General features: G+C 41.1%; 1 protein-coding gene and 1 pseudogene across 4 annotated transcripts in view; one reads left to right on the top strand and one right to left on the bottom strand.

Annotated features, from left to right (window-relative positions):
- Window positions 1-27,782, bottom strand: part of Serinc5 (serine incorporator 5) — a 98,613-nt gene that overhangs the window by 21,942 nt on the left and 48,889 nt on the right. For all 4 annotated transcript variants that reach the window (XM_074077216.1, XM_074077218.1, XM_074077215.1 and 1 more), the window contains exons 3-6: window positions 8,803-8,981; window positions 8,231-8,313; window positions 6,508-6,601; window positions 1,364-1,575 (exon numbers count right to left, since the gene is read on the bottom strand). In XM_074077216.1, coding sequence (XP_073933317.1) covers window positions 1,364-1,575; window positions 6,508-6,601; window positions 8,231-8,313; window positions 8,803-8,981 — 568 coding nt within the window. The remainder of the gene's footprint in view (window positions 1-1,363; window positions 1,576-6,507; window positions 6,602-8,230; window positions 8,314-8,802; window positions 8,982-27,782) is intronic.
- On the top strand, window positions 16,792-17,633 carry LOC109687363 (nucleophosmin pseudogene; annotated as a pseudogene).

The raw sequence follows: 27,782 nt of genomic DNA, 5'->3' as shown, positions 1-27,782 counted from the left end.
ACTTACCCTAATACTGCTATTTTAGAAATGACAAATTCTCTACCGACATCTCATCATCTGTCGTGGGCAAAGGAGTCTTAGAGTACACTGTTTAAGTACAAGAGTTGATCCGGGCTAACTTGAAAGCTGTGGGATGTGGTATTCATTGGTACTCATTGAGGGAAAGGCTTTAAAGTTACAAAATTTAAGTTAAACTTAGTGTTTGGATCATTCAGAGTAAATACGGATTTGGTAACAAGGGATTTCTCTATTGTGAAACTTTTCAACCATCTGCTGACATGAAAAGATTCAGTCTTTCATATCTGGCTAAAATTTCATATCTGGCTAAATTAAGAGGAATCTCATAATATTCCTCTTTGCATGGGAATAAGAATTGCTTATCTTAGCAACTCATGGCATTAAATCAAATATTATAAATGCTCTACCTATTTCAAAAGGCAAGATTTAACCCAAAATTTTAATCTGAATAGCAATACTGTGTTTTACAAAATTCTTAACTGATCTATTAAAGGGGCTGGGAGAATAATCACCTCAATTTCAATAACGGACTGGAAATTTTTTAGTACTGAAAAATTTTTAGTTCTGAAAAACTTGTTTGCCACTGGTTACTTTTTTAAACCATTATTTTAGAAAGTATTCAAGGTGGCTATAAATTTATTGTACAAATTTTCCCTTTCCTACCTAGAAATCTGAATGTCATGTGCATATTAATCACCAATAGAATAGATGTTTCCTACAAGAGACTAGACTAGGAACCTCTCTCTATAACCCCAGAGTCCATGCAATAGCGGAAAACATCAGAAGTAGTTTATAAATGACAACTCACACCTCCACTTTCTAAAGCACTTTCAAACCCCACTGTCTCTTCCTTTATGGCTTTGAAACAACCACAAGCAAGGTCAGGTTTGCATGTTTCTGCTGACTTCACTGAGTAAGGGCCTGGGTCTGAGGACAGCTGCTGCTGGGATAGGATTTCCTGCTTCCTGACAGTGGACCACGCTGTCCTGGCTTTCTGGTTCACAGCTTGATTGAAAGACAGCCCCAGAGATAGCTCTTTCCTGACTCCTCTCATTCAAGGTTTACCCAGAGATTACAGGAAAAACTCACAAACACCTTGCTTAACATAGACTAAGCTCATTTCCCAACTATGGCTCTTTGTGGTATATTAAGTTCGGGACTTTCTGGCCACAAGGCAAACGTGGCTATCACCTTCAGCCCAGCCCCAGGACATAAAGAGAGGACTGGAGTCCCACCCTTCCTACTGCAGACCCATCCACAGAAGGTTAAAGAAGACCTGAATTGGGTTTCTTCAAATACACTTAGAGAAGATAGAAGCACAGAAGAATAGAAAAGCCTTGCTTACGATTCTGGACACAGGGTGAAATGGCTACCATTGAGATCAGCAGGCACAGGCCTCCGTGCACTCCCAGGAGAATTTTGTTCTCTATGCAGTCATCTTTCTGTGTGTAGAATACTGCCATGAAAATCAAGCCTCCGGCAGCAACAGAATACATGATAAGCGTCACCAGGGACAAGGAGGCGTACCACAGCTTGTTACTGGCAGTGCCAGCGGTCCTGTTTCTCCAGGAAATGGGTGAGACAGAGAAGAGAAAAGACAAATCAGTGATGGCTCCATTCTCTGCCATCTTCCACCCCTCAGGCACTGACTGATGCTATCAGCCTCACCACTGCCACCAGAATCCACTGTGCAGACGACACGGTTTAGCAATGAGTATGCCCATCACAGCTAGAGAGTTCTCATAAGCATGCCAGCTTTTTGGCTCAGCCTTAGAATCTTCTTTAAACATTGGAAAAATTTTCTTTTCTGACTCTTTGCTAGGGTTCCCTTCAAGTTTTCTCCATAAATGCAGAGCCTGGGGTTGCCACTGACTCTGGCTCCAAATGTTGCCAACAGCTCCACTAAGACTCCACCTACTCTTTACAGAGAAACAAACGCAAGCCTGGCCCACCCAACTCTTTTCTCCCTGTACTGAAAGAAGTACTGAAAGAATCATATTTCTTCTCCCAAATATCAGGAAATATTAAAGGAGAATTGACATTAAAAAACAGTGAATAAAATCAGGCAAAGAAAAACGTGTACCATGTACCATGGGATGTATCATGAAGAAACTAAGGGAAGGGATTTGTGTGCCTTCTAGTTAATATAAATATTAATAAAGTGGTGGTTTAAATCTATAGAAATTGCTCAGAACAAAGAGTGTACATAATGTTAAATGACAAAGACAGAACAAAAGAGAGATGGACTGAATCACTGTCATCTGCCCCAGGATTCAACTGCTCTCTGTAACCAAATTCTCCCAAACCTTCACAGAGAAAGCAACTTGTCTGATGTTTTCACAAAACTGGAAAACGTTCAAGCAACCCAGCTAAAATGTATTACTGATGGAAAAATTACTGCTGCCAGAGACCAAAAAATAGGGAGCAAAGGCCAAAATGATAATGACCATCAAATTCCTGAAACCAAGCCAGACACTTCAATGACCACAGAATTATCTTACAAAAAAGGCACACAAAGGAACTGAGAGAGAAATGAGACTCAAGAAGCAGGGGGGGAGAGGATCTAAGAGCCAAATAATAACTGATGACAAGGAGACAGAGTGAATTATATATAAAAAGGTAAACACTGTTGATTAGTGTGGGGAGGTCCAACTTTTTCTCCAGTCTTTTGGATTATGCCGTTATTATTATAAGAAGGATTTCCTTATATTTATATTCCCAAAGTTAAATGTTTGACCCTAACCCCTCCCCTGAACTCCAGACTCACATTACTCCATGTCTCCACTTGGGGGGTCTACTTTGCACCTTAAACTTAGCTCATCTAGGATGACTTTCCTATCTATATTCACACCTCCCTTTTCCAAAACTCCCCCCAAACCTGTGTGTAATCTTCCCAACCTCAGAGAATGCCAACTCCATTGTTCCCATTGTTGGGAAAATGGCAGGGGAGAAATAGGAAAAACATTAAGTGCAGCCGCTCTGAACTCTTCTCTGGCAATGCCACCTACACCCACTATGAAGCCATCTTTACTTGTTCCATGTTCAGATTATACCAGAATCTGACCACTGCTGCCACCTGCTTCCAATCTACCCCCTGTCACCTGGATCACCTCCCCACTGGTCTCTTTGCATACACCTGTTCCTCTCTAATCTTTTCTCAATTCAAAACATAGATTCAAAACCCTTGTGTGCCCTCCAACATCTCTCTTAAAAAACAAAAGCCTTAAGGGAAGGGATGTCACTCATGATAGAGCACTTAACTATCATGCACCAGGCCCTGCATTTGATCCTTAGCTCTACAAAAAAATTTAAGAAAAAGAGTAAAAACCAAACCCTTTGCACTGGCTCCCAAAGGCACTGCAATCAGCACAAAGCTACCTCTGATGTTATCTCCTACACTTCCTGCACAACTGGGCCCAAGCCACAGTCAATCCCCTTTGCTCCTTAAATGAACCCTAAACTTTAAGGCCCACAGGGTCCTGCCTCAGGCTCTCCCTCAAAAGAGCACAGCCTACCCAGCTCTCCTGAACCCTCTCACACTTCTTCACCAATGAACCTATTGCATAGTTGCTTGATTCCATGTTGAGTACTCTCCTCCCTCCCCCAAGAACACCAGCCCCAGGCCATGGCTGTGCACCCTGCTAACTTGTCACTGCCTAGACTGGTAGGTGATCACTGAACACTAATGCCAAGACTATCACCTGTTAAAAATAACTTTAAGCAGCAATGTTAGCAGAGAGGCTGCTGTTCCTGCTGCTTCAACTTCGTCTGGTCCTCTGGATGGCATCTTGTTTTTGGAAATAGCTCAAATAAGTACATGACTTATGTATCTTTGTAGTCTCCATGCCTACCACAAAGTTGTCTGGTATATATATTCCAAAATGCATGCTGAGTAGTGCAAGTGAGATGGGATAGAGAAGAAAAAGGACTAGGTTAACAGGGCAGAGTCCACAGACACAGCAGCAAGTGAGCACCAGGCTGGGAATGCTGGGTGAGCTCAGGTTTAGGGAAGCGTCAGGATTAAACTAAACCCAACAAAGTGAATTTTAAACCTAGTATGTCTTGAAAAGGATTTTCATACAAAACACTAGATTACATTATCTACTTTCTGTTATTTCAACTTTTTAAAATAGAATCGACACTTTCAGTCATAAGATTTGACCTAGAAAGCCAAAGACAAGAACAACAACAAAAATTCAACATTTAGTCCAATCAACTCCATGATTTTACAACATGAAGACTGAGGTCGAAGGGGCCAAGCGTGATATGCCCTAAAGAGGAATGGTAAGCTAGAAGGTGACAGATGCTGACATCTGCTTTCTTCTGGCTTCTCTCCTACTGTGTTAGGTATCTTCTCCTCCTCAACATACTTACAAGAGCAAAAAGAAAAAAAAAAAGGAAAGAGAGAAGAAAAAGCTCCATCTAGGAAGCTGTTCCAACAAGAATGACACACATATTCTCTAGACCATCCCATTAAGGAAGATTTTCTTTAAAAGCACAGCAGAAAGTAGGCCAAATCAGATAAAGTTTAACAGAAAATAACAGTATCAATGAGCTTCCTAGCTTATTCCTAATTTTAGGCAGACAAATCAACTATAAATATGTTCACAAAGGGGATTTTTGTTGGGATTTTGTTCTCAAAGTCTGGGCACCAGCAACAGTATTTGTTGCAGAGCTCTTAGGCTGTTCTTACTGAGCAGCTCCAGGAAGTTTTAAAGCAACCAAACTCTTCCAAAATAGCTGTTGAAACTTGGCACTGATAACAGGTTCCAGAAAGTGGTTCTAGGATCAATCAAAGCATTAATGTCAGAGTGCAAAAGCACAAAGTATTCCCAAGGGAACATGCGATTTAAGGGTCAAACCAGGAACTCAGTACCCAAGATGTTAATTTTTTACCATCAAGCACCCTACTAGAAGTATATTTGTAAAAATTTTAGGAATGCATATTTATTTTTGTCTAATTCAAAAGAAACAGTGAAAGTTCACACATTAAGAACTACTTGGAAGTGATGTTAATCAATTAAAATACATATGCAAGTTTTCATGGCTATTTCTTCTATACAAATAATAAAATTGGGTCACATAAAACTATAGTCACCCATTCAGTTTATCTTTAAGAAATCTCTGCTGCCTCAACGTAAGATCTAGAAGAGACCATAACATAAATTACTAAGTTTTAAGGATGACTCAAAAAGTATAGTAATTTACACAAGAGCATAACTCATGCCAAGATTCATATAATTGTAGAGATTAAGACAAAAAATATTAGTGCTATCTGTATGACTCTTCAATATGCTGTAAACGTTTTTAAAAGTTGCTCATATTTGGCAGTGCTTAATTGAATATTTAACAATAAAATGACTGACACTACCATTTTACTGATGTATCCTAACAACTACAACTCATTATTTGATCTTTAAAAAAACAGAAGCAGAAGAAAAGAACAGCTTCCAAGCTGAAGATTATATTGAAAATAAAAAGTATTATAGAGTTTGGACAGTGTGTATTGTCTTATCCAAGACAAAAGCAATATTCACGTTCATCTGGCACTCTAATTTTTTTTTTAAATCCGCCATGCTGCTAGGCACAGTGGTTGCACATCTATGATCTCAGCACTCCGGACAGATCATGAGTTCCAGGCCAGCCTGGGCTACCTTAAAAACAAACAAACAAACAAAACTGAGAAAAAGAGGTTATTTTAAAAATAAATTTGAGAGAGAGTTAATAAGTGCTTTAGTCTTCTAGCATCAGAAAAGTCAACTTGGCCTCAGAAGTCAGCTGCTAGGAGGTTGTTGTCTGGTAGTCATTTGCTCAATGTAGCTCAGCAAGAAAAAAACTGGCTGTTAAAGGAGTGCATTCCCCACTCAGCTTGGGACGTGAATCTACTTTCAAAGCATTTAGTAAAAGTCCATCTTTTTGAAAGGCGAGATGGCTCTCTCAGGTAGACAACAGATCTTCCTAATAAAGGGTATTTCCCTTCTTGGGAAGTTGAGATGAAACAAAAATTTCTAAAAGGAAACTATTCCATCCCACGCTCCGTAGAAAGAAGGCAAATCGCCACCTCCAAAGTATTTTTGTTTTTTATTTGTTCTCCTGCTAATCTCACAAGGATGACAGCTTAAGACAAAGCCCACTCAAGTTTACAGCCACTACAAAACCACAGAGCCAGCACTGAAAGGTACCAGTAATGGTTCACACCAGTGGCAGACATAGAACCCAAAAAGAGAGCTCAGAGAAAAAAACGTCAAAAAGTGGAAAGTAAATGCAAGAAGGAAGGGCAGAAAGGACAGAAAAACAATACCGGAGAGGAGTAAATGGAGAAGTCCAAAAAACAAGTGTGAAAAGAAAGTAATGAGGCCAATTGTTTTTGGTGTAAAAAGACTACTAATCTCTGGTAACAGAATTCAGAGTTCAGTCTTCATCAAAAATTGGCAATTTCTCTGAGTCAATGAGAGAGTTTGCTTGGAAGCTTTGCATAAAAGCACATACCAGTTCTTGTTCCATTTGTGTGCAAACTCCACAATCAGGAGTAGCTGGATACCTATGAAGATGAAGGCTCCGATGGCTCCCACATAACGCCAGGCTGTAAAGAAAAACCGTGCAATAGGCAATGAGGTGAGTGTTCCATGTGGTTAGCTTAAAAGGAAGGATTCATTTTTACTGAATGCTTAGTATACCTTAATCACAAATCAATTCACACAAAAACACATAAGGTGGGCGCTATTATATGCACTCACTTCACAGATGATAAACCAAGAATCTATGTGGTTTGGCAAAGCATCATACATGGCAAAAGGCACAGCTGGGATCTGAACAGTCTGATTCTACAGCATGCAAGCTTAACCTCCATGCTAAACTGCCAGATGAAGTAATTCACAAAATCCCCAATGGAGCACAGTTTAAAAACAAAAACACCTATCACCAAAAAAATCAAGAGTTTAAATCTTATTGGGGAAAGAGTCACCAATACCCAGTGACAAAATGAGGTTCAGCCTAGAAGGGATGAGGGCTTCTTTTGGCTCTTCCATCTCATGTGGGTTGCACATATCAATAAAAATGACAAAGCTATGCTGAAGACTTATAGTGTTCTTCTCATTCTAAATATTCTATCCTAAATATACATAAAATAACTAGATCTCTCTGTGGAAAATAACAAGATGAGTTAACAGTATAGGTAAAAGCAAGACCTGGTTATAACATTTTTTGTTTGTTTGTTTGTTTGTTTTTTGAGATAGGGTCTTTCTACCCCAAGCTGGCCTTGAACTCATGATTCTCCTACCCCAGCCTAGCTGGGCTGGGACTATAGACATATACCACCATGCCTAGCCTGGACACAGTATACTTAAGAATATGAAAACAGGATCAAAGTACATTATATGCACATATGAAAATGTCACAATGAAACTTATTACTTTGTATAATTTATATATGCTAATAAAAATAAAATAATAAAGAAGCATATGAAAAGCTAGTATGATCCTAAAAACTTAGCCAGACCCTAATATATAACTGTCTGAGGGACTATAGCTATTTTTTATCAACTAGCACAATGTGAATGTTTTTACTATCTTAATTAGGAAAGTGAATCTATTTGGGTTGAACACAGCATTTGGAACCACCAAAATTCAGGGACCTCTGCTCCCCTTCCAGCCCAAGATCAAATGAGTAACAGGGCCCTGTTTCGGCAATGGCTAAAGGCTTCATATTAGATGAAACTTGGGTTCTATTTGTAAGGAACACAATTCAATGTTACATAGCTTCACATAAATTCTAGAAGCAAACTGGAGGATGACTTCCTTCCCCATTTTCACTGCTGGAAAGCCTCTGTTTTGTGTTGCTGGGCTTTCTATACAGTGCTCAGAAAGAAAAAGGCCTCCCCTGGGCTGTTTGGGGTCATGCTAACATGATAAACTAGTTTTCAAAGCAAAATTTTAAGTGTCTCATTTTCCCTTAAGGCCAATAACCTTAAAATTATCATTTCAATTCTTCAGCCAGCAAAGTAACAAAAGGTCCTCTTATTAAAGGTTACCTAGAAGGGGAACAGGGCAGGGGGTAGTGAGGATATGTGGGCAGGTGGGCAGGAATTCTTCTATAGCCACAAGAAAATCAGTGATTCAAAATATGAAAGGCACCATGGACTAAATAATAATTTGATAATTTTACAGAACAGGTAAAAACAAAATAAATGATACACCAAATTCCCCATCTGTACCGTTCAGAAAGGTCTCCTGATCCGGAATGAAGAAAGCTCCTGAACACATGGCTCCCAGCAGCAGAAGTTTAAAGAACCAAAAGCTGAAAAGGGGGAGGGAGAGGAAGAGACAGAAAGAAATGTATTTAAATGATATTCAAAGAAGAACAAAAAAACTTTTGGAAGGTAGCATGTCAATGCATGGTTCTGCCATTGGTAGTGTTCTCTCCAAATGGAGGGGAAGTAATTAAGTGACTGCAGAATGCCTTTTCCCATAATTAGACACACTTGGCCTCCCATTGTGTGCAACTGCATTTCATTGCAGGGGTGGAAATGACCTGGAAGAAGGGCTTTAGTACAAGAAATAAACTCTTTGTCTCCAGTGAATTTCTCATCATGGTACCAGGTGTTACAAATAGCATTGTAGCTCCTAGGCTATTGGGTAGTGACAAGCAGAAGTTCCCTAAAATCTGGGTCAATGATTTAACTAGAGAACAAGCAGCTGGGGATCTGAAGGGTAGGTAGAAGGGATCTTGGATGTGTCCCAAAATATAAGGAAGGAGAAGCAATCCCCCTGAAAACAGAAAACTTACCCATTGTGAATATGGGCTCTACAGCTTTTACTGGTATTGATTTTCAAGGTCAGTAGGCAGAAGACAAAGAAGAAACAAGCCATTCCAAAACAGACTCTATACACTGCAGAATACCCCACCAGCTTCTCACAGGTGTCACCGGCTTTAATGCCTTTACAAAAGTCTTCAAAAAAAGGAATCTGAGGGAAAAGAGAAAACTGTCCATTAGAACTAGGTTAGAGAGGCATTGTCTTCAGTGTTCATTCAGCCTGAAGTCAAAATACAATGTGCAAATGGACTGTGTACATAAGAAAACAAAGACTGAGGGAAAAAAAATCTATCTTGTAAAGACTTTTTCTTAATTTTCCCTGAATCTTTTTTAAAGAATATAGTTCTCATAAAATATCACTCAGCCTTTACTTGTCCCAGTGATTTCTGAAGTGCATTATCAGAATTTTCACTACATTTCTAATACATGGGTGTTTTCTTTTTCCTTGAAATGCACAAATATATAGAATACAGAGTGAGAAACACCTTCGCCATCACCTCAGAATGTCACTCCCCTCCTTCAGGAGAGTCAACAACTTTGTAGGCAGGGGAATTTTATAGAAATAGAACTGTATATGTAATATAAACATGACACACATATATGCACTCAATAGTACTATACATGCAGTGGATACATAAAAATAGCTTTTATAAAAAAATATTTGGGCTGGTATAGCTCAGTGGTAGAGTGCTTGCCTACCATGTGTGAGATCCCCAGCACCACAAAAAACAATTAAAAGACTATATGTAATGTTTTGTAATGTTTATTTTTTTTCAAATTAGTAATATTACATGGAGATCTCTGTCTGTCAATACACAAAATTCCACCCCATTTTTTTTTACCACTATCTGTGACAGCAAGGCTAGGTCAAAACTGATACACATTTGGACACTGATTATTTTTGTTGGGGATGGTTTTTTGTCGGAGCCAGCAGTGGGACCTTGTCTGTGTGAATTGGCATCTGGTTTTGTGAGAAAGCTCCAAGGAACTGGGGCAAAAGTCTCAGACCAGACCTTCCCTGTGTGAGTTGGTATCTGGCCTTGTGAGAAAGCCCGACATCCAGAAAAACAGTATTCAGGGTTCCCAGATGACTTCATGTCCTTCAGATGTAAATAAGAAAGTTATGTTGACTGTGTGCTTCTCCTGCTTCTCTGTTCCCGTTTTAAATGAGACATAACAAAGAGTTAATTTTAACTGTGCTTCCCTGTGCTAATGTAACCTTGACACGTAATGCTTTTTCTGACCAAATGCTCTCTGTTTAAAAGGAGTTTATAAAAAGCAATGTATACTTCATTAAAGTGGCTATTGAGCAGGACTCAGTAGACCCCTCAGTTTATTTAGTGCAATCATTTTGTGTATTTTTTCTCCTGTGGATCTGTCTATTGTCAGTTTATTTCATAGACTAAAATTACCAAACACTCAGAGGAAAAGTTTGAACTTTCCTATAATACCAAACAAACACATATGTAGGGTTTCCAGATTAAATACAGAATGTCTCATTAAATTTCAAATAAACAGTAAATAGTTTTATAGTATAAATCTGTACCACATAATATCAGACATCCTTAGCCTGAGGAGCTCATGTGACAAATTTATACTAAAACTTTTTTGGCAAGAGATGAAGCTGGAAAGAAGTCCAGGTCTTCTTGGGAAAGGCCCTGGTCATGCCACACTTAGAAGTCTGGGCACTGTTCAGTAGGCAAGCTGGAATTCCTGTAACTGCAGAGGGAAGGACACATGGGGTGGAATGAGGCAGGAGGGCAAGTCTGAAGGCCCCGGGCAATAGGTAAAAGGTCAACCAGTAGAAATTCTATGGGTAGAATTCCCAATTGGAAGGATGTGTATGACAAAAATGACATGAAGGATTGGTAGAGGGATCTTTTTTGGGGGATAAAGCCAGAATTGGGCAAAGAACAGGCAGACAGAGCAGGAGTTTGTTTTTCACACATGGTTTGAGGCAGCTGAGGGCATCACCACTGGACCCAGTGAGAATACCCAGTCCAGAATTGGATCAGCAACTAGGACTGAACACAAAAGCACAGAAAGCATTCACATGTAAGGAATGACAGACTCCCATGAGTGCTCTCTGAAGGAGTCTGAATTTTTAGCTGAGTTGTAATGGGACTCAGCACCCACCTTGGTTAAAAACTTCACATGTTGTTAAGCCGCGGGGACCACACACATAATGAATGTTTCAGGGATTCTAACAAGAAATGAAAGTCCTATCTTTATAAACAGTACTTGGTGACAAGAAAATAATGGTGCTTTAAATCTGTAAAAGATATTTGATAAAGAAGAAACTATACAACCTTATTTATTATGAGGGTGCTTTATTTACATAGAATTTTTTTTCTTATTTCTTTTTATTTTATTATTTATTTAAGAGACAGGTTCTTGCTATGTAGCACTTAAACTCCCAATCCTCCTGCCTTAGGATTTACTTTTCTATAATATCATTAAATTCTTCTTCTTCTATTTTTTTGGTGGTACTGGGGTTTGTGCTTGCCAGGCTGGTGCTCTACCACTTGAGTCACTCTGCCAGCCCTAAATTCTCTTCTTCTCTCCCTTCTCCCACTCTGTAAGCAACACTAATTCCTGAGCCCCGCTCCACTACAATACATGCAACATTGCCACCTTTTCCATCCACATGGGCCCATTTTTCACCTCTACCCTCTTAACCCTCCTGCCTCAAACTCACTCTTCCTTCCTTCTCCCTCCAAACACCAGCAGGCCCAGTCTTCTATGCTATCGGCCCCAGCAAACACTGCCTTGCTTGTTTACTCCAGTCTACCTAGACTGTGCCCAGAGCCCCTTAGGCTCCTCAAGGGACAAGTATGTGTCGCCACACATTTCACCCAAACTAAAAGCAGGCAAACAACGCCCTGCTCCAAATACTAACCAAGCCTCCTTTATGCTCTCTGGGTGACTTTGCATATTTAGCCTTCAGTAAGTGGTGAGTATTTTTAGGCAAAAACCCTCCAAGTTGAACAAGCCAATGGGATTTTAGCAAGAGGAATTTGCTCTGATTAAATATTTGCTGTTCCAAACTCCATCCTAATTTTGGAAAAGGAAAACGTACATCACATGCAGATTCTACAAGCAAGAGTTTTACCTCTTAAACCTGCTCTGGGCATCTGAGGACACAACATGTAAGCCAGGCACACAGTCTGTGTCATTTCTGTCCAGGTCTCTGATGGCAAGGGGTTACCTCCCATCTCTCACAGCAACCAAACTCAAACCACAAACGTCAAGTAAGAAGAAGTACCTCACATGGGCTTCAAATCCTGACTCCATTGCTCACTTGGGCAAGTTATACCACCTCCCCAGTCTCAAATTCCCCATCAGTAATATGAAATAATCTCATGGAGATGCTCTAGGAATCACATCAGATAAGCCTTGTGACTTGCTGACCACAGTTCCTAACCTACTGTAGTCATTAGTAAACTTCCTTAGCTCTAAGGCACTATCTAGTGTTTAGAAAGAAAGAAGTTTCAGGGAAGGGAGCTAGACACCTTGCAAGGATCTGACTGATGGATGCATTCCAACCTAAACCTGGGGAAAACTAGCATCTTAGAATATAGGAGATACTGTATTCACCTTCCAGATGATTCACTACAAGTCAACTTCCAATAAGGTGAATCTTTCCTTGGTATTCTTCTGTAAGAAATGAGCTCCAGCTAGGCATGGTGGCCAAAGACTAATTCCAACAGTCCAGAGGCTGAGGCAAGAGGATGGTGAGTTCAAGGCCAGCCTGGTCTACATAGTGAGACCCTGTCTCAAAAAACCAAGAGCTGGAAATCTAGCTCAAGGCAAAGCACTTGCCTAGCATGTGCCAGGCCTGGGATCCAATTCCCAGTCCTACAAATACAAACAAAACAAAAGAGATTTTTAAAAAAAGATCTAAGTTCCAAAAGGCCAGCACTCTTTCACAGACCTAGTCCTCTCCGAAAATAAACATCTCCAAAAAATGAGAGTAAGTATGAAGCTCACACTTATGAAGAGGCTGGAAGAAGCACCACATAATTTTGCCTACAAAGGAGGTGTCAGCAATGTCACTCAACAACTTCATTCTTAGGAGAATAAATCTCAAGAAACATGAGAACGATGACAGAAAGACCTGCTGGTCTAGTTGGCCAGAGGCCCAGATGCCACAACCATGGGGACAATAATACATATATTATATATAGAGATAAATCATATATAGACATGTCATATGATATATAAATTATATGTATCAGAGAGAGACATACACAGAGAGAGAGACAGACAGACTTTGGGAGTGGTTCTTATAAAAATATAGAGGAGGATGAGCTCATGCGCCTATAATATCATATGAGTTAAGAGATAAAAATGTGGCATTAGCAAAGCTAATTAGTCTTATGTTTCATTATCTCAAACTTCTAGAGCACTGAATGAAAACAAGCTACTGAGAAAGCTTTGGGCAGCTCAGCATGAACAATGAATTAAGCTCACAGAAACCAGAAGAACAAGATCTGCAGATTCTGTTTAATCTCTCTCACTTGGAAAGAATTTCAGAGTGGCAAGCCTCTGGCAGTCAGTCAGCCTCCTTTTGTGATATTCCACTCATCTTCAAAACTTTCCAAGAGAGTTTTCTTTGTGAAGTAATTCCAGACTCCGTGCTAGCGGTGTCTGCTAGTCACCCACCAGTGGACAAGCGTACTATGATGGGAATACACACCAACCCTCCCCCTCCCCAGACAGACTGGACAACCAGGGTCCATTCCTCAGTCAGCAAGCATCCTTGTGGCTCTTTGTGGGATCTGGGAACTATTTTAAAACAGTAACAACCAGTGCCCACTTCTCTTTTGTTTAGGTACCTGAACATTTTTTTAAGAGAAAAGTCTACGTTGTATCCTTATTAAAAGCCAAAAGGAAGAATTAAAATTCCAGAGTCTAATTTTAAAGCAAAGATAGACAGGTCCTACATTCACAGCTCCTCTATTTGTGGTTATCATATAATACACCTAGAAAATGACTCTAATTAAAGTGTTAAATAAGTTTTGCATCCAAATAAGACAACTGGCAGAGGACTAGCTAATCACACTGGGAAAAGCTCTTCCTCAGAAGCAGAACAGAGTCAGCAAATTCCACTCTCCACTAAGAAAACTGGGTTAAAGGGAAGGCAGAATATGTGAACAAGAACCACATCAGCAAGTGATTTAGAAGAACCAAGAGTAAATTCCAGTGAAGAATTATGTAGCTCTTAAATAAGGCAGTAGCAGTGAGGATGAAGGCCATGAAATGGACCATCCTACTGGATGTGACATGGCCTATGAATAAAGAAAGACGGACCCAGGACTAGGAATTCCAGTTTCAAGGTTTGCGGGCAACTGTAGAAGGGAGTTGCAGCATTCAGGGAGGTGAGGCAGCAGCAACTCACCTAATGACTGGTTGCACAGGGAGAGCCTGTATCAAAGGGAGGTGTCAGATGGCGCCACAAGGGGCTCCAGAAAGACAGCTCGGCTAGAGATGAGGATTTGGGAGTAGGCAGCATAGACATAGCAAAGGAGGTAAGCATGACAGAGGAATGTGAAAGGTGGGGAGGGAGACAGCAGTAAGGCCAGCCCTAAGCTCTGGAAAATGCAAACATTCAGGGGCTGCTAATAGCCTATGTGAAACATCACTTAGCTAACTAAATCAGCTGACTTTTTTCTTACATGTGTGAACCTGGAAAACACTGCATGTTGATGCAACTATACACATGACTGTCTTGTGTATAATTTTGAAAATTTACAGTAAAATTACAGTTTGAATGTGTACTGTTTATTCCCTATACTGTTTATTTACACTACACAATACACTTTTGTGCACATATTACAGTACAGAATTTGAACATCCACTCGTTCCCATCTACTATCTACAGGTATCATTCAGGGTTAGGGGATACAGCAATGAGTAAAACAGGCTTAAAGGCCATGCTAACAGGTTGGGGCTGTACCTCAGCAGAATACTTTCTAGCATGCACAAGGCCCTGGGTTCAATTCCAGCACAGCAAAATAAATAAAGAGCTAACTTTTTAATGAAACACTGTACACCTATAACCATGTATAGATTACAGTTATTTCAAGTACTTTCAGGGTTAATTTGTACTATTCATGATTTTTTACCCTAGGCAAGATAAGGACTCCCATTTATCTACAACTTCAAGATTCTGAGAGCCCCTGGCCACATGCTCCCCAATCCTAGTACAAAGTTTTATTGAAACAGAGCCACGCTCCTCATTTGTTGGCATATTGTTTGGGCTGCTTTTGTACAATAATGTCAGCCCAAGGCCTGCAATGTTTACTAGTAGCTCATTATGGGAAAAAATTGCTCACTCCTGCATTACTAGGAAGAACAGCTGAGGAGTTGTGCAGAACTGTTAACTGCTGAAGTGCAAATTAACATTTCAAAGGCAAGTGACAACTGGTAACAACTCACTCTACCCATCAGAAGCCAAAGGAACAGCAGTGCTGAAGAGCAGCTCCGCTGGATTGTCCCAACACTTGGCTCTGGCTTCAGCCCTCTCCTCTTAGACCCTCTCCCTCCCCAGATCTGTCCTCAAATGACTCAAATTGTGCAGCTCCCACGTGTCACTTATGGAGAAACAAATTCATCTTGATTTTTTTTGGAGAGAGTTGAGGGGATGGGAGACGACATGTCTGTGAGTATCCAACACGCCTCTTTGTGGCTCAGAAGCCCTCATCAGCTTTAGCAGAAGTTCTCACATCTATATAGAAACACAGCCTGTGTGACCAAAAATAAAACCCACGTTGATGACAGCCGGCAAGCTGGGAGACAATTTTAGAGTTATTTGATTACACTTACCCATGAACTTGAAAAACCACACCCCCAAAACACCTAGCCTGTTGTGATTACACCCTAGCCGGTGAGGGCAACACTGGCCCCTCTTACAAACCTTCCACTCACCTCAGCTCTGATTCCAAACAAGGACAGGGAGAACGCATTCCAGCATCCCTGTGCAACCCAAAAGTCAACAACAGTAAGAGCTTATTTGACTGCACTCTCTCCAATATTCACAAGTGGAGTTCACATATTTTAGCACTGAAACACACACCTATGAACTCATATAGTTTAATGTTAGGGGCTCCTTCCATACTCACTTGCTAAGCTGTTCTGTTGTTGTTGTTGAGACAGGGTCTAGGTAGCACAGACTGGCCTCTAACCTGAGATCCTCTTTTCTGAGCCTCCCAAGTACTGAGATTACAGACATGTACCACCACACCTGGCTTCTAAACTGTTTTCTTTTTCTCCTACATGAGAGCCAATGCTCTTAAACAACCATATGTCATTCATACTTACGTTCCCGGTGCCCCTCAAGAGTTTTTGGCTCCTACATTTAAATGAATGAGTGCAGTAGATTTAAAAACACTTTAAAAGAATGCATTTAGAAGCTGGGAGTAACACCTGTGGTCCCAGCACTCAGGAGGCTAAAGCAGAATGATGGTGAGTTCAAGGCCAACCTGGACAACATAGCAAGTTCCAGGCCAGTCTGTGCTACATAGCAAGACCCTGTTAACAAGATCCCCAATAAAATTCTGTGAAGAGTATCAAAGTTACACTATAGTAGTTTCACTTTATCTGCAGCAGATACATTCCAAACCCCCAATGGATGCCTGAAACTGGACAGTACCAGACCTAATAGATTTAATTTATAAATTAGACCCACTAAGGGATAAATAACAGTAAAACAGAACTATAGCTCTTATAATAAAACCAATGGCATTGCTATGATTAGACTTTCGTGTAAAATAAGAATCACTTGAACAAGCTGATGCAGGAGGATCCTGAGTTCAAGGCCAGCCTGGGAAACATAGTAAGACAATCTCAAAAAAAAACAAAAGGGACTGGTGAGATTCCATCTTGCACATCTGTCCTCTAGGGCAGGAATCAATTTTCTCCATAACATTTTCTGCCACCTAAGTGTGTGCCACCACCCCATGGAAGATTCCATGGACATGGACACAAGTCTCTTGAGATCCCAGAACTATCTTTTTGGTTATGAACTACTGGTCAACAAAGGTTATCACTTGACTGGGGACAATGATGAAAATGAGCAACAGTTGTCATTAAGAACAGTCAGTTTTAGGGCTGGTGCAAAGGATGAATTGTTGAAGCAGAGTCAAGGAGTATGAAAGTGAGGAATTAAAGTAACTGACAACTTCAAAAATGTCTGCATAGCCAATGGTTTCCTTGAGGGCTTTGAAATTATATTACCTGTAGACTTAAGGCTGAAGTGTGGTTCAGGACCCACGCATATTAGTGGATAACACTTAGTAGCTGTGGAGGAAGATGCAGAGACAGAAGACAAAGAGAGGGAAGATGTACAGCTCTTAAGCATATCTGGAAAGCAATCTGGCCCTGGAAGTGGTAGTAAGGTTCCACAGAAAAAAATAGAACTTGCTGCTGATGAAGAAGATGGTCATGATTTTGATGGTGAGGAAACTGAAGCAAAAGCTCCAGTGAAGAAATCTATATGTACTCCAGGCAAAAATGCACAAAAATCAAACAAGAAAGGAAAAGATTCAAAACTATCAATCCAAGATCAAAACGTCAAGAAAAAAAATTCCTAAAATATCAAAAAACCTAGTTCCGTAGAAGATATTAAAGCGAAACTGAAGTAAGTATAGAAAAGGGTGGTTCTGCTCCCAAAGTGGAAGCCAAGTTCATCAACTTTGTGAAGAACTGCTTCTGGATGACTGACCAGGAGGGTACTCAAGATCTCGGGCAGTGGAGGAAGCCCCTTGAAGAAAACAGTCCCAGCACTTGGCAGGCTTGTTGAAATTTTCCATCATATTTACTTCTGTATGAGTTGCTATCCGACGGTCCCTTTCACAATACAAAATGTTTGATAAATGTTGTCCAGGTTCCGTCGTCAAGAATGTGTTGTCCAAAATGCCTGGTTAGTATTTAAAGCTGGGAAGCCCCACTCCCTTGCTTGGTTTGAAGTATTTATAATAGGACATAGCAGTAATGGCGTTAGGCACGGAGATGGTATATAGTATGAAGAGAGAGAGGGAGGAAGGGAGGGAGGGAGGGAGGGAGGGAGGCAAGGAGGAGGGGAGGAAGGAAAGAAGTCAGGTAGGGTAATGCATGCCTGTAAATCCCAGCACTTGGGAGGCAGAGGCAGGAGGATTACAAGTTTGGAGCCAGTCTAGACCATATGGCAAGAATATAACTAACATAAAACATAACAAAAACAAAAATAAGGGTTACTTAAACGTAAGTGCTGTGATACTGTAACAGTGGATCTAATAACCAAGATGGCAGGGAGTAACTAACAGGAGGATAATATGTACAGTGTGGACATGCTGAACAAAGGATGATCCATGTCCCAGGCAGGACAGAATGGGACAGTGCACAGTTTAAAACATATGAATTGTTCATTTCTATAATTTTCCATTTAGGTTTTCTTGGACTTCAGTTGACCCCAGATAACCAAAACCACAGAAAGCAAAACCCTGGATAAGGAAAACTACCACAGCCACAGTATTTATGCACTGTTTCCTGTTCCTATTATTTTGATGCTACTTCATCTTACTTTATTCTCTGCTACACTATTTGCTCCCTCTGGCTGTGTTTTTACAACTACCCATGTTCATTTCCAACTGTAAGCTCCTGTGTTCTATTTACGGGCAGGTTCATTCACGCCCATCTGTAGATGATCACTTAACGGATGCCTTTGAGGGTCACAGAAAAATGCCTTTAAAAAATCCTCCCATTTGCACCTCTCATCATTCCCTCCCTTCATTGCTTTAAGAAGAACTGGAGTCACTCTGGCAGGAGAGAAAGCCCAGAGGGTTTAAGAGGCAGAACCTCACTGGCAGCTCCTCACAGGCAAACTCTGATTGGCCCTCAGTGTTCTACCATGGTCTTCATGTTTGACAACCTAAACCTACTTTTCACCTCAAAAAACTTTCTTCTGATATGCTTGACACATATAATAAGGTACAACAGTACAGTGAACTCAGCTGCTGATCAGGAAGGGAACTTTTGAAAAGTACTCTATCTCAGCTGGGTTAACAAAACAAAACAAACCTTCCAGCAGCAAACAACTGGGCCAGCAACTGTTTTTTTAATTTGACATTATTCTAACACAAAAGCAGTTAGGCAGCTGCTGAGAATGCAGAGTTCTACCAGGGGCTTCAATATGCCTAATACACCCCTTGTCACTAGGTCTTGGTGCACAGCACATTCAACCAGTAAAAGACCAAATTCAAAACCAGAGCCAGACATTCCAGTTTCGGCATGAATGTCTGTTATTCTTCTGTGTTCTGTTATTCTGTGACAAGCTACACAGTATTTTGGATCAAAGTGGAATATTTTTCAGCACTGATGTTTGTTTGCTTTAAAAAGATGGTTACACCAAACACAACCTGTGGGCAGGTTCTATTTTACATGCAAAGCCACTGTTAAAACAAATACTAGGTTTGTGGCTGCCCTGTTTTTCACTTCAAAGTAACAGTCCTCCTTTGAGTTCAGTTTTTGTCCATGAGGACAGAAAGGAGGCAGGTGGGAAAGATGTGTCCCAGGCGATGCTCCTTCTAGCCTGAGTACTTCGTGCCACTGGGCCCAGGGAACCCTTAGGAATTCCAAAAAGGTTATGTTCCTAAAAGGTTTCCACTGGTACTTCCATGAGCATTGGCCCAACAAAGCAAACCTAGTGGCATAAGCAGAAAAGCACTGGTCAGGCCAGTTGTCCTGGATCTGGGTCTCAGCTGTACCTGGTGTCTTGGCCTTGAACAAACCATGTCACTTCCTGGGCCATGACCTCTCATTTGTCAAGTGACTGGCTGGCTAGGTTAGCACTTTAAAAAAATCCTAACAAGATATTGAAATTATATCATCAAAATAGATCACTATTTCTGTCTGTATAATACTGAATACTGCGTGGTATTTGCTGTCACCTATCACAAATGTGAGCTGAATCCTTTCTCCACTCAGCTTGTTAACCAGATCCTTTAGGTAGAGACCATGGCTTTGATATTTTGGATCCCCAGGACTAGCACAAGGAGGAGCATTCCTATTATACTTCATAGTCCCATGAAGTACATTTGATAGACAGCTCATCTACCAAATTATGCTGGATGAAAGCTGTCAACTCCAGGAACTACTGAAGTATTATAAAATGTCACTCTGAACTGACTAAAAGATGTACTTAAAAATAGTCTTTTGAAATCTAGGTCGTTCCTAAGGTTAGTACCCTCTGTATTCACTGACAGTGACCCCAGAATTTGGAAATGGGGCATTATCTGGGAGAAAAATGAAGTAGCATGGGGATCGGTTATCTGGGAGGCTGGAAACATTCAGGAAGTATCCAAGTCCAAATAAGGTAAATGAAGTGCATAAGGAGGGAGCCTGGCGTGGTCAAGCCATGATTGATTAGAATGCAGAGTGAAAACTTAATACTTGTGTCCTGTCTGGGGAAAGTCTTCAGTCAGCACTGCATGTAAAAATGGGATCGAGAAGGGAGAAAGAATCTATCAGTGTCTCTAGTGCTGTTCTGAGTGCAGTGACGTACAGAGGATAATCAAAGCCACAAACAAGTGGGCTGCCCTAGGGAAAGCAAGCAAAGAGGACGCAGAGCAGCATTTCAAGCACAGACAAAAAACGATATGACACCACACACAACAGGATGGCAGGCATGAAAAGATAAACAGTAAGCGTTGGAGAATGTGTGGAGAAACTTGAACCTTCACGCATTAATTTATTATGAATGTCCCATGTAGGGGTGGGGTTGGAAAATGGTGCTGCTTTAGAAAATCCTAAGGCAGGTGAAACAAAGGGCTGGTTGTGTGGCTTTGGTGGAGCATCTGCCTGACAAGCACAAGACTAGAAGTGCAAACCCCAGTACCGCCCCCCCTTAAAAAAAAAGAAAGATTAAATATATGGACCCAAAAGAAATGAAAATTTATGTCCACACAAAAACTAGTACACAAATGTTCATAGCAGCACTGTATGAGTCAAAGGGAACAGCCTAAAAGTCCATCAAATGATGCATGAATAAATAAAAATGGTATATTTATACAAGGGAATATTATTCAGACATCCAAAGGAACAAAGTACTGATATATGCTACATGAATGCATCTTGAAAACATGCTAAGTGAAAGAAAAAAGGTCTGTTTTCTGTTGAAAATACCTGATACGAGGTAATTTACAAAAAATAAGTTTATTTAGCACATGTTTTTGGAGGCTGGGAAGTCCAAGAGCATAGCATTTGGCGAGGGCTTTCTTGTGTTAGGGTACAAGGCCGGCCACCTTCTGAGAGGACAAAGGACACTCGAGACAAAGGAGGTCACACGGTGAGGTTTATTTCTAGCCAGCTAGGGTCCAAGCATCCGCCTGACGCAGCAGGTTTCAGCAAGGACCCTGAGAGAAAAGTTTAAGCAGATCTTATACTCTTTAAAGCATCAATCATCGTCACATAGGAATTCCTCATGCCACTGGGGTCACATTTTCCTGATCTTGCCCACATCCTGATCTTGCCCATATCCTGGTGGTGGGGTAATATTATTTATTGGGAACTGGGGAAACACCAGAGGCTTACTTATCAGGTTACAAGGAAAGTGTTCGCCCATAAATTAGGGGCTAGTAGAGGAATAGAAACCTAAGGTTTAGATAAGAACAGCAGGGAGTTCTGCTTTGGAAAGTTTATTTACAAGTGGAGACAAAGAAAGGCAGGAATGGGTGCTTATCTCTGCATGGTGCCTTTCATCTCTACACAGCTCTGTCCGAGGTTACAGCTTTTAATTGACAGTTTACCATGTTTTACAACCCTGTTTCAAGGCTATCTTCCTCTTCACGAGGTTACCCAAGGGTCATGCCAGTTATAGCTGATTTCTAGGCTAGGTGGGCTGCCAGTTAAAGGCCCCAACACTGCTGCATTTTAACATGGTACTGAGCAAGACAGGCAAGCGTGCTAACTCAGGTCTCTCTTCCTCTTCTTGTAAAAGCTCCAGTGCCACCATAGGGGGCCTGAACCTTACCCCAACTATCCCAATTACCTCCCAAAGACCCTGCCTCCAAATACCAATATCATGAATTTGGGGATTAAGTTCCCAATATGTGAACTTTTGGGGAACCCATTTAAACTACAGCATTGTATAACCCCATTTATATGAATCTAAAATATGCAAATTCATACAGAAAGAAAATGCATTAGCGGCTGCCTAGGGCTGGGGGGACTTGGGAAGAAGAGTGGACCAAATGCCAATGAATAAAGTTTCTTTATCAGTGACAAAAAATGTTCTAAAATGAGATTGTGGTGATGGCTTCCTAACTTTGTGACTATGCTAAAAGATACCGAAATGTATATTTGAAGTGGGTCAATTATATGGCATATGAATTATATCTCAGCAAGGCTGTTTAAAAATTAGAATCAAAGACTTGTTTGATGCTACAGATGTCAACTTGGTCACACGCTGCTGAGGAATCATTTGATAGGCATTGTTCCAAACATTTCTCATGGATAAAAATCACTGAATTTTCACAAAACCTTACAGAGTAGGTTATTACTTATTTCTTACCTACTTATTTATTTACTGATTTATTTTGCAGTACTGGGATCAAACACAAGGCCTCATGTGTGCAAGGTAAGTGCTCTACCCATAAGCTACATGCCCTACTATGACTTTTTCTTAGTGAGTCAATTGTGTCCCATCCTTGGGACTACAAATAATTCTTTAGTTCATTTTCACTTCTTTCCATATATCTTCTTTCAATACAACTAACACACAGGAATTTCCCTCTAGCACATCTCCTCCAATGAGGGCAATAGTGAAAGCGTAAATAACAGATATACAGACTAAACATATCTATCTCACCCCTATGGAATGTGTCCTGAGAGACTGAAATTTCTGGATAAAGAGAAAAATACTTTGAGCTTTTATTCAAAGAGCCTAAAACCACAGTTACCAACTTCAACATTCACCAAAGAAGGACCTTTGCCCTTCGCCAGTGGCTTTTGCGCTTCATAATAAATGCAGAAATTGTAGGTAGAGTACGCACTTAAACCCTTAAGATTAAGAAAAAAAAAAAGATAAAAAAAGGACAGATGACAAATGCTACCTAGGGGAGAAAGACCTAGTTTAGATCTACAGTGTTTCACTTCCATCCCACATGAACAGGTAAAGGTAGGCTGTAGCTGAATGTTCCATTGAGTCAAGGAGACAAAGAGGATCAGAACAATTTCTAAATAGTTCTTGGATGAAAATGCCCAATGCTAGCAAGCAAGGGACAGACTTGGTATAAGAGAGAAAGGGCTTCTTGGGTCTCAGTAGAGTTGCAAAGTGTACACTAGCACAATCTGCAACTTACTTCCCTATTCCCCATCCTGATGGGTGGAATAAGACAGTGCTGGTGTCCACTTTAACATTGACAGATCTTTCAGGAACTTATGACCTCAAGATTATTAAACTACTCAAGAAGTTGCAAATGCTTTTCTTTGGGAGCAGGAAGTTAGGTAACTTATGAGATATGATTCAAGTAAACACCAAGGGTTGGGGACCTCACTACAGCCTGCCAGCCTCTTCTAAAGGCAGTCAAATATAAACAGTAAAAAAAAATCTGCTAGCCAAACAAAGAGTCTGCAGGTAAATTTGTGCATTTGGCTAGGAATAGCCAAGTGTCTGATCTAGGCTTGTCTGTGATCTCTGGCTGTGGCCCTGGTGTTGAGTCGGGAGTGGGGACAGTACTAATCATCAGCCTGGCTAACTTTTATCAAGGTCAGAGAGACAGCAGAATTGAAGAGCTGCTTTATGATACTGAGGAGAAAACAGTCAGGAGCCCCCTTCACACCTGGGTCCCGTTCAGTCCCATCCTAGGTTCCCGTGAAGCCATTTTACCCTGTAACATGATCATCCTGTGCTGAAAAGAACCAAAAAGCTCTTCTCATCTAGGGCTAGAGTAACTAACCAAGGCAGTATGGCTTCTACATACCTACCCACTCAAAGAAAAACTACTCAAACCCGCCGGCAAAAATAATGTATAAAAATAAAATAAGTTTCCAGAAGAGGCCAAACAAGATGGCAAGCAAAACATAATGCCTTCTGAAAGGAATGAAGGGACACAAAAACATTGCACTAAAAATAAAGGTCACAGTAAATGCTCCTCTCAATACAATGAATACTTCTTTGCAATGTAAATTTAAAACCAACACAAACACCACCACAAAAACCAGTCTTCAGGATTAGAAGTCATTCTGCACTCCTATGCCATGTACACTCCAATACAGTGTAGTTTGTAATGTGTTTTGGTTTTGAAAAACTTAAAATACAAAAAATTCAATCATCTCAGACATCTCAATGAATCAGAGCACCCCAGGGATCAAGTGGAATATGGGAGGAAGAGAATGGATCGAGGATATTTTGTGTTAGGAATACGTAAGGGCACAGCAAGCTTTCCCAGAAAGCCTGAACCTCTCAGGTCACCTGTCCTTCCCCCTCCATGCAGGCAGGGATCTAGAGGCTCTGACTCCCTAAGAAACAAGAACCTTCCTTTCTTCTCCCTCCCAAATGTCCACGGAGCTTCCAGAGTACCTGAATCTCAACTGTCACCCTTCTGTCTCCAAACCCAGCAGTTAGATCTGCATGCAGCAGTGCAGGTCAGGATACCTTACTCTCTCACTCATTTTTTTTCCCTTCATGTTCTACATTCTAAAATCAATTTAAATGCCCTAGACAGCAAATATCTCAAGTTTGTACCTGTTTAAACTACAGGGTGAATGGCAAGAATAGCCTGGAAAAAAGTAGCTCCTATGTTGTGAGATGGGAAATTTTCTCGAAGAGAAGGCTGCAACCATGCCCTGTTCAACCTGTGCAGGAAAGCCTTCTGCACACCAAAGTTTTCATGGGAAAGAGGAATTTCCCTGGTGAAAAGCAAGATGAAGTTGGCCTGGCATCTCCTGCAGTCCCCTCTCAGCGAGTCTTACACATAGGCCACATTCTGAAACCAAAGAAAAACTGAACAAGAGCTGCCCTGGTGTTCACCACCCACATACCAAAGCCATGTGACTCTGACAGGGCCTGTCCACTTCCCAGAAGCGAGAATGCAAGGTAGGAGGCAATAACACACCCCCATCCAGGCCATGACAAGAGTCCAGTTCTTTTCCCTCTGCCAATCTCACCCTCAAACATTTCCACAGGCCAACAAAGGGGGTAAGGACTCCAGCAGAAACCCAGTGTGCATCCCACAAGGGGATCTTTCAGCACCAGACTCATACACTGCCTGAGGATGAAGTCAGCCTCCTTCCAAGGCCAAGAAACAAGCTGACTTTGTGACCAGATGGCTCCCCCTGCAAGGGGGGGAAAGGATTGGTTTCAGCCACAGGGACCTCATCCCCTATGCAGGAAGCCCAGCCTAACCACTATTAAATAGTGCATTCAGGCACAAAAGCCCCTGGTGGGCATCAGAGTTGCCCCTTCCCTTCTTCTCCTATCTGCTCTCTGACCCCAAATCACACTTACAACCCATGCAGGGCTCACCTCCCTAAATCTCTCCCTGTTTCCATGATGCTCGGAATCCATTTGTCACCAGACCATGTTCTAACACATCATCTCAGCACTAAAATTCCTGCGAAATTAGGTTATTTCACCCATCTTGTCTCCAACCTATTCTGTACATGCCTTATCCTTGCCTTTTCTCCTCCTCTCTAGCCACATTGCCCCATAGCTAAGAACATATTCCACCAAGGAATGTTCCCCAACTGTATCACTGAGAGGCTGGAGACCTGGACAAAGTACTAAAATGACTTACAATGCTTTCATTTCCTTATCTGCAGAGCAGAGATGACAGTTTCTACCTGTTAGGCAAAGTACAGCAGTGATGAAGAAAGAAGACACAGATAAACTGCCCAAACTAAAATCTGGCGTGAACCCTTGTTCCTTCCTATTATTGCTTATACTCTCTCTACAACAAAATTAGAAATAAGGGCAAAACAGTTTCTGCTGGGTATTGGGGGTGGGGAGAGGGAGGGGGCGGAGTGGGTGGTAAGGGAGGGGGTGGGGGCAGAGGGGAGAAATGAACCAAGCCTTGTATGCACATATGAATAATAAAAGAACAATGAAAAAAAATAAAATAAAAAAAATAAATAAAATAAAATCTGGCGTGTGGTGTATCTAATACATATCAGCTCTTAAAATACTTATTTACAAAAGTCACTTCTTCCATAAGTCCTGCCCTCGCGATACCAGTCAGCATCTTCTATTTCTTGAATGCACTACCAATAGTCAAAAAACATACTGGCTACAATTGTTAAGAACTGTTTGCTGGGGCAGGTTACTTAGATGGTAATTGGATGTTTAAATTATGAAATTCATCTCCTACAACACATACTTAGGCTTCCAAATTACCTCTACCTTCAATGATAATGTTTCACCTCTAAGAGATAATATACATTTGTATAGTTACAGATTTTTGTCTTTTGGATCCAAGCCTTTAATTCTACCAGGGCTAAAAACTTCTTAAGAGCAGCGATCATACCACAGACATCTGGGACACAGAGTTCCCACCACAGAACCACAGTGGTTCATTAACTCACTGCTTACTGGATTTAAGAAGAGAACATTATACTATTGGACAATCAAAAGTAGTAAATGGAGAGCTGGAGATGTAGCTCAGAGGTAAAGCACTTGCACGGCAAGTGTGAGGGCCTGGATTCAATTCTCGGCAGAGCAAAAAACAAACAAGTAGTAAATGGAAGATTAAATAGACCTTCATAGTTAAGAGTCAAAATCTACCCCCTTCAGTATTCTAGTTCTAGAACTTCTTGCCACAAACATATTAGGTTAAGCCATGATTAGAATAAGAGGCAAACACATGGATACGGAACCAGGCCTGGTATAAGCCCAAAAGGTAGCATGAATCCTTGCCCTCCCTGTCTCCAAACTTTCACAGCAGAATGAAAGCAAACTTTCACTCCTATCCAGCAATTATTAACTTCTACCTAATTGGAGCCTCAGGGGAGTCCATATCTTCTCTTCTGAATGACTAGCTTCATTTCTCATCTGAACATACCATAGCTCCCACTCCAGTGCCTTCCTGAGTTTAAAGCAATTAGAGAATCCAAATTTCACAGGTTTTGACAATAGTTTCTACTATATTCAAGACCATACAACTACAGTCATAAATGCATCACTCAACCAAATGATTCAAAGGGCCTACTCTAACTAATGGATAAAAACATACTTATTGCTTTTAAGAGAATGGTTGTTTTGGGCTAGCGTATTACTTAGTAGAAGAGTGTTTGCCTGGCATGTGTGAGGTCTTGGGCTTAATCCCCAGCACTGCAAAAAAAAAAAAAAAAAAGAGAGAGAGAGAGAGAAAAGAAATAAAGAGAATGTTTGCTTTAAACAACTTGAGTATAAAACAGTCATAGTTTGAGCACAAGGTTGGGGAGACAGCTTCCCCAGGAGTTGCCCTGCAAAGGCTGTTCTCACCGTGCAGGACACGCAGTGACATTACAGCCTTCTTCTGGTTTCTCTCCACCTCCTCACTGGTCAGCCCCAGGAGAATGCAAGGCTAAGTGCTAAGTTTCTAGGGGAAGTGGGGTTTGGATAGATATACTTTTCTGTCTTGCTTTTCCTGGGAGAAGAGTTGCCCTCACCAACACACTGCTGCTCTCTTCCCAGCCAACTGTGTCCTGGCAGATGAAGTCTGCCCTGATCCATGCTGATGATGCCAGCTTGGATCAGGCTGGCTCATTTAGGGGTTGAGAGGAGGAAGCCCACCTCATTGCAGATAAAGCCACATTGTCTCCTATCACTTTATGTTTGTCATCTGTCTGCTGGCATTTTAATCTCTTTGTTCAAAACTGAGGAGAGGAAGAATGCCATTATTTATTGGAGTTCTTGAAACCACACCACACCACAAACCACCCTCTTCTCCCAAACTGATCAGGAGACACACAATGGTAGAAGGGGGAAATCCCAGGA

This window comes from Castor canadensis, chromosome 6 (genome assembly GCF_047511655.1).
Source record: "Castor canadensis chromosome 6, mCasCan1.hap1v2, whole genome shotgun sequence".
NCBI classification, from domain to species: domain Eukaryota; kingdom Metazoa; phylum Chordata; class Mammalia; order Rodentia; family Castoridae; genus Castor; species Castor canadensis.
Note: the sequence above shows the minus strand (reverse complement) of the source record. Positions and strands in the feature narration are given on the sequence as shown.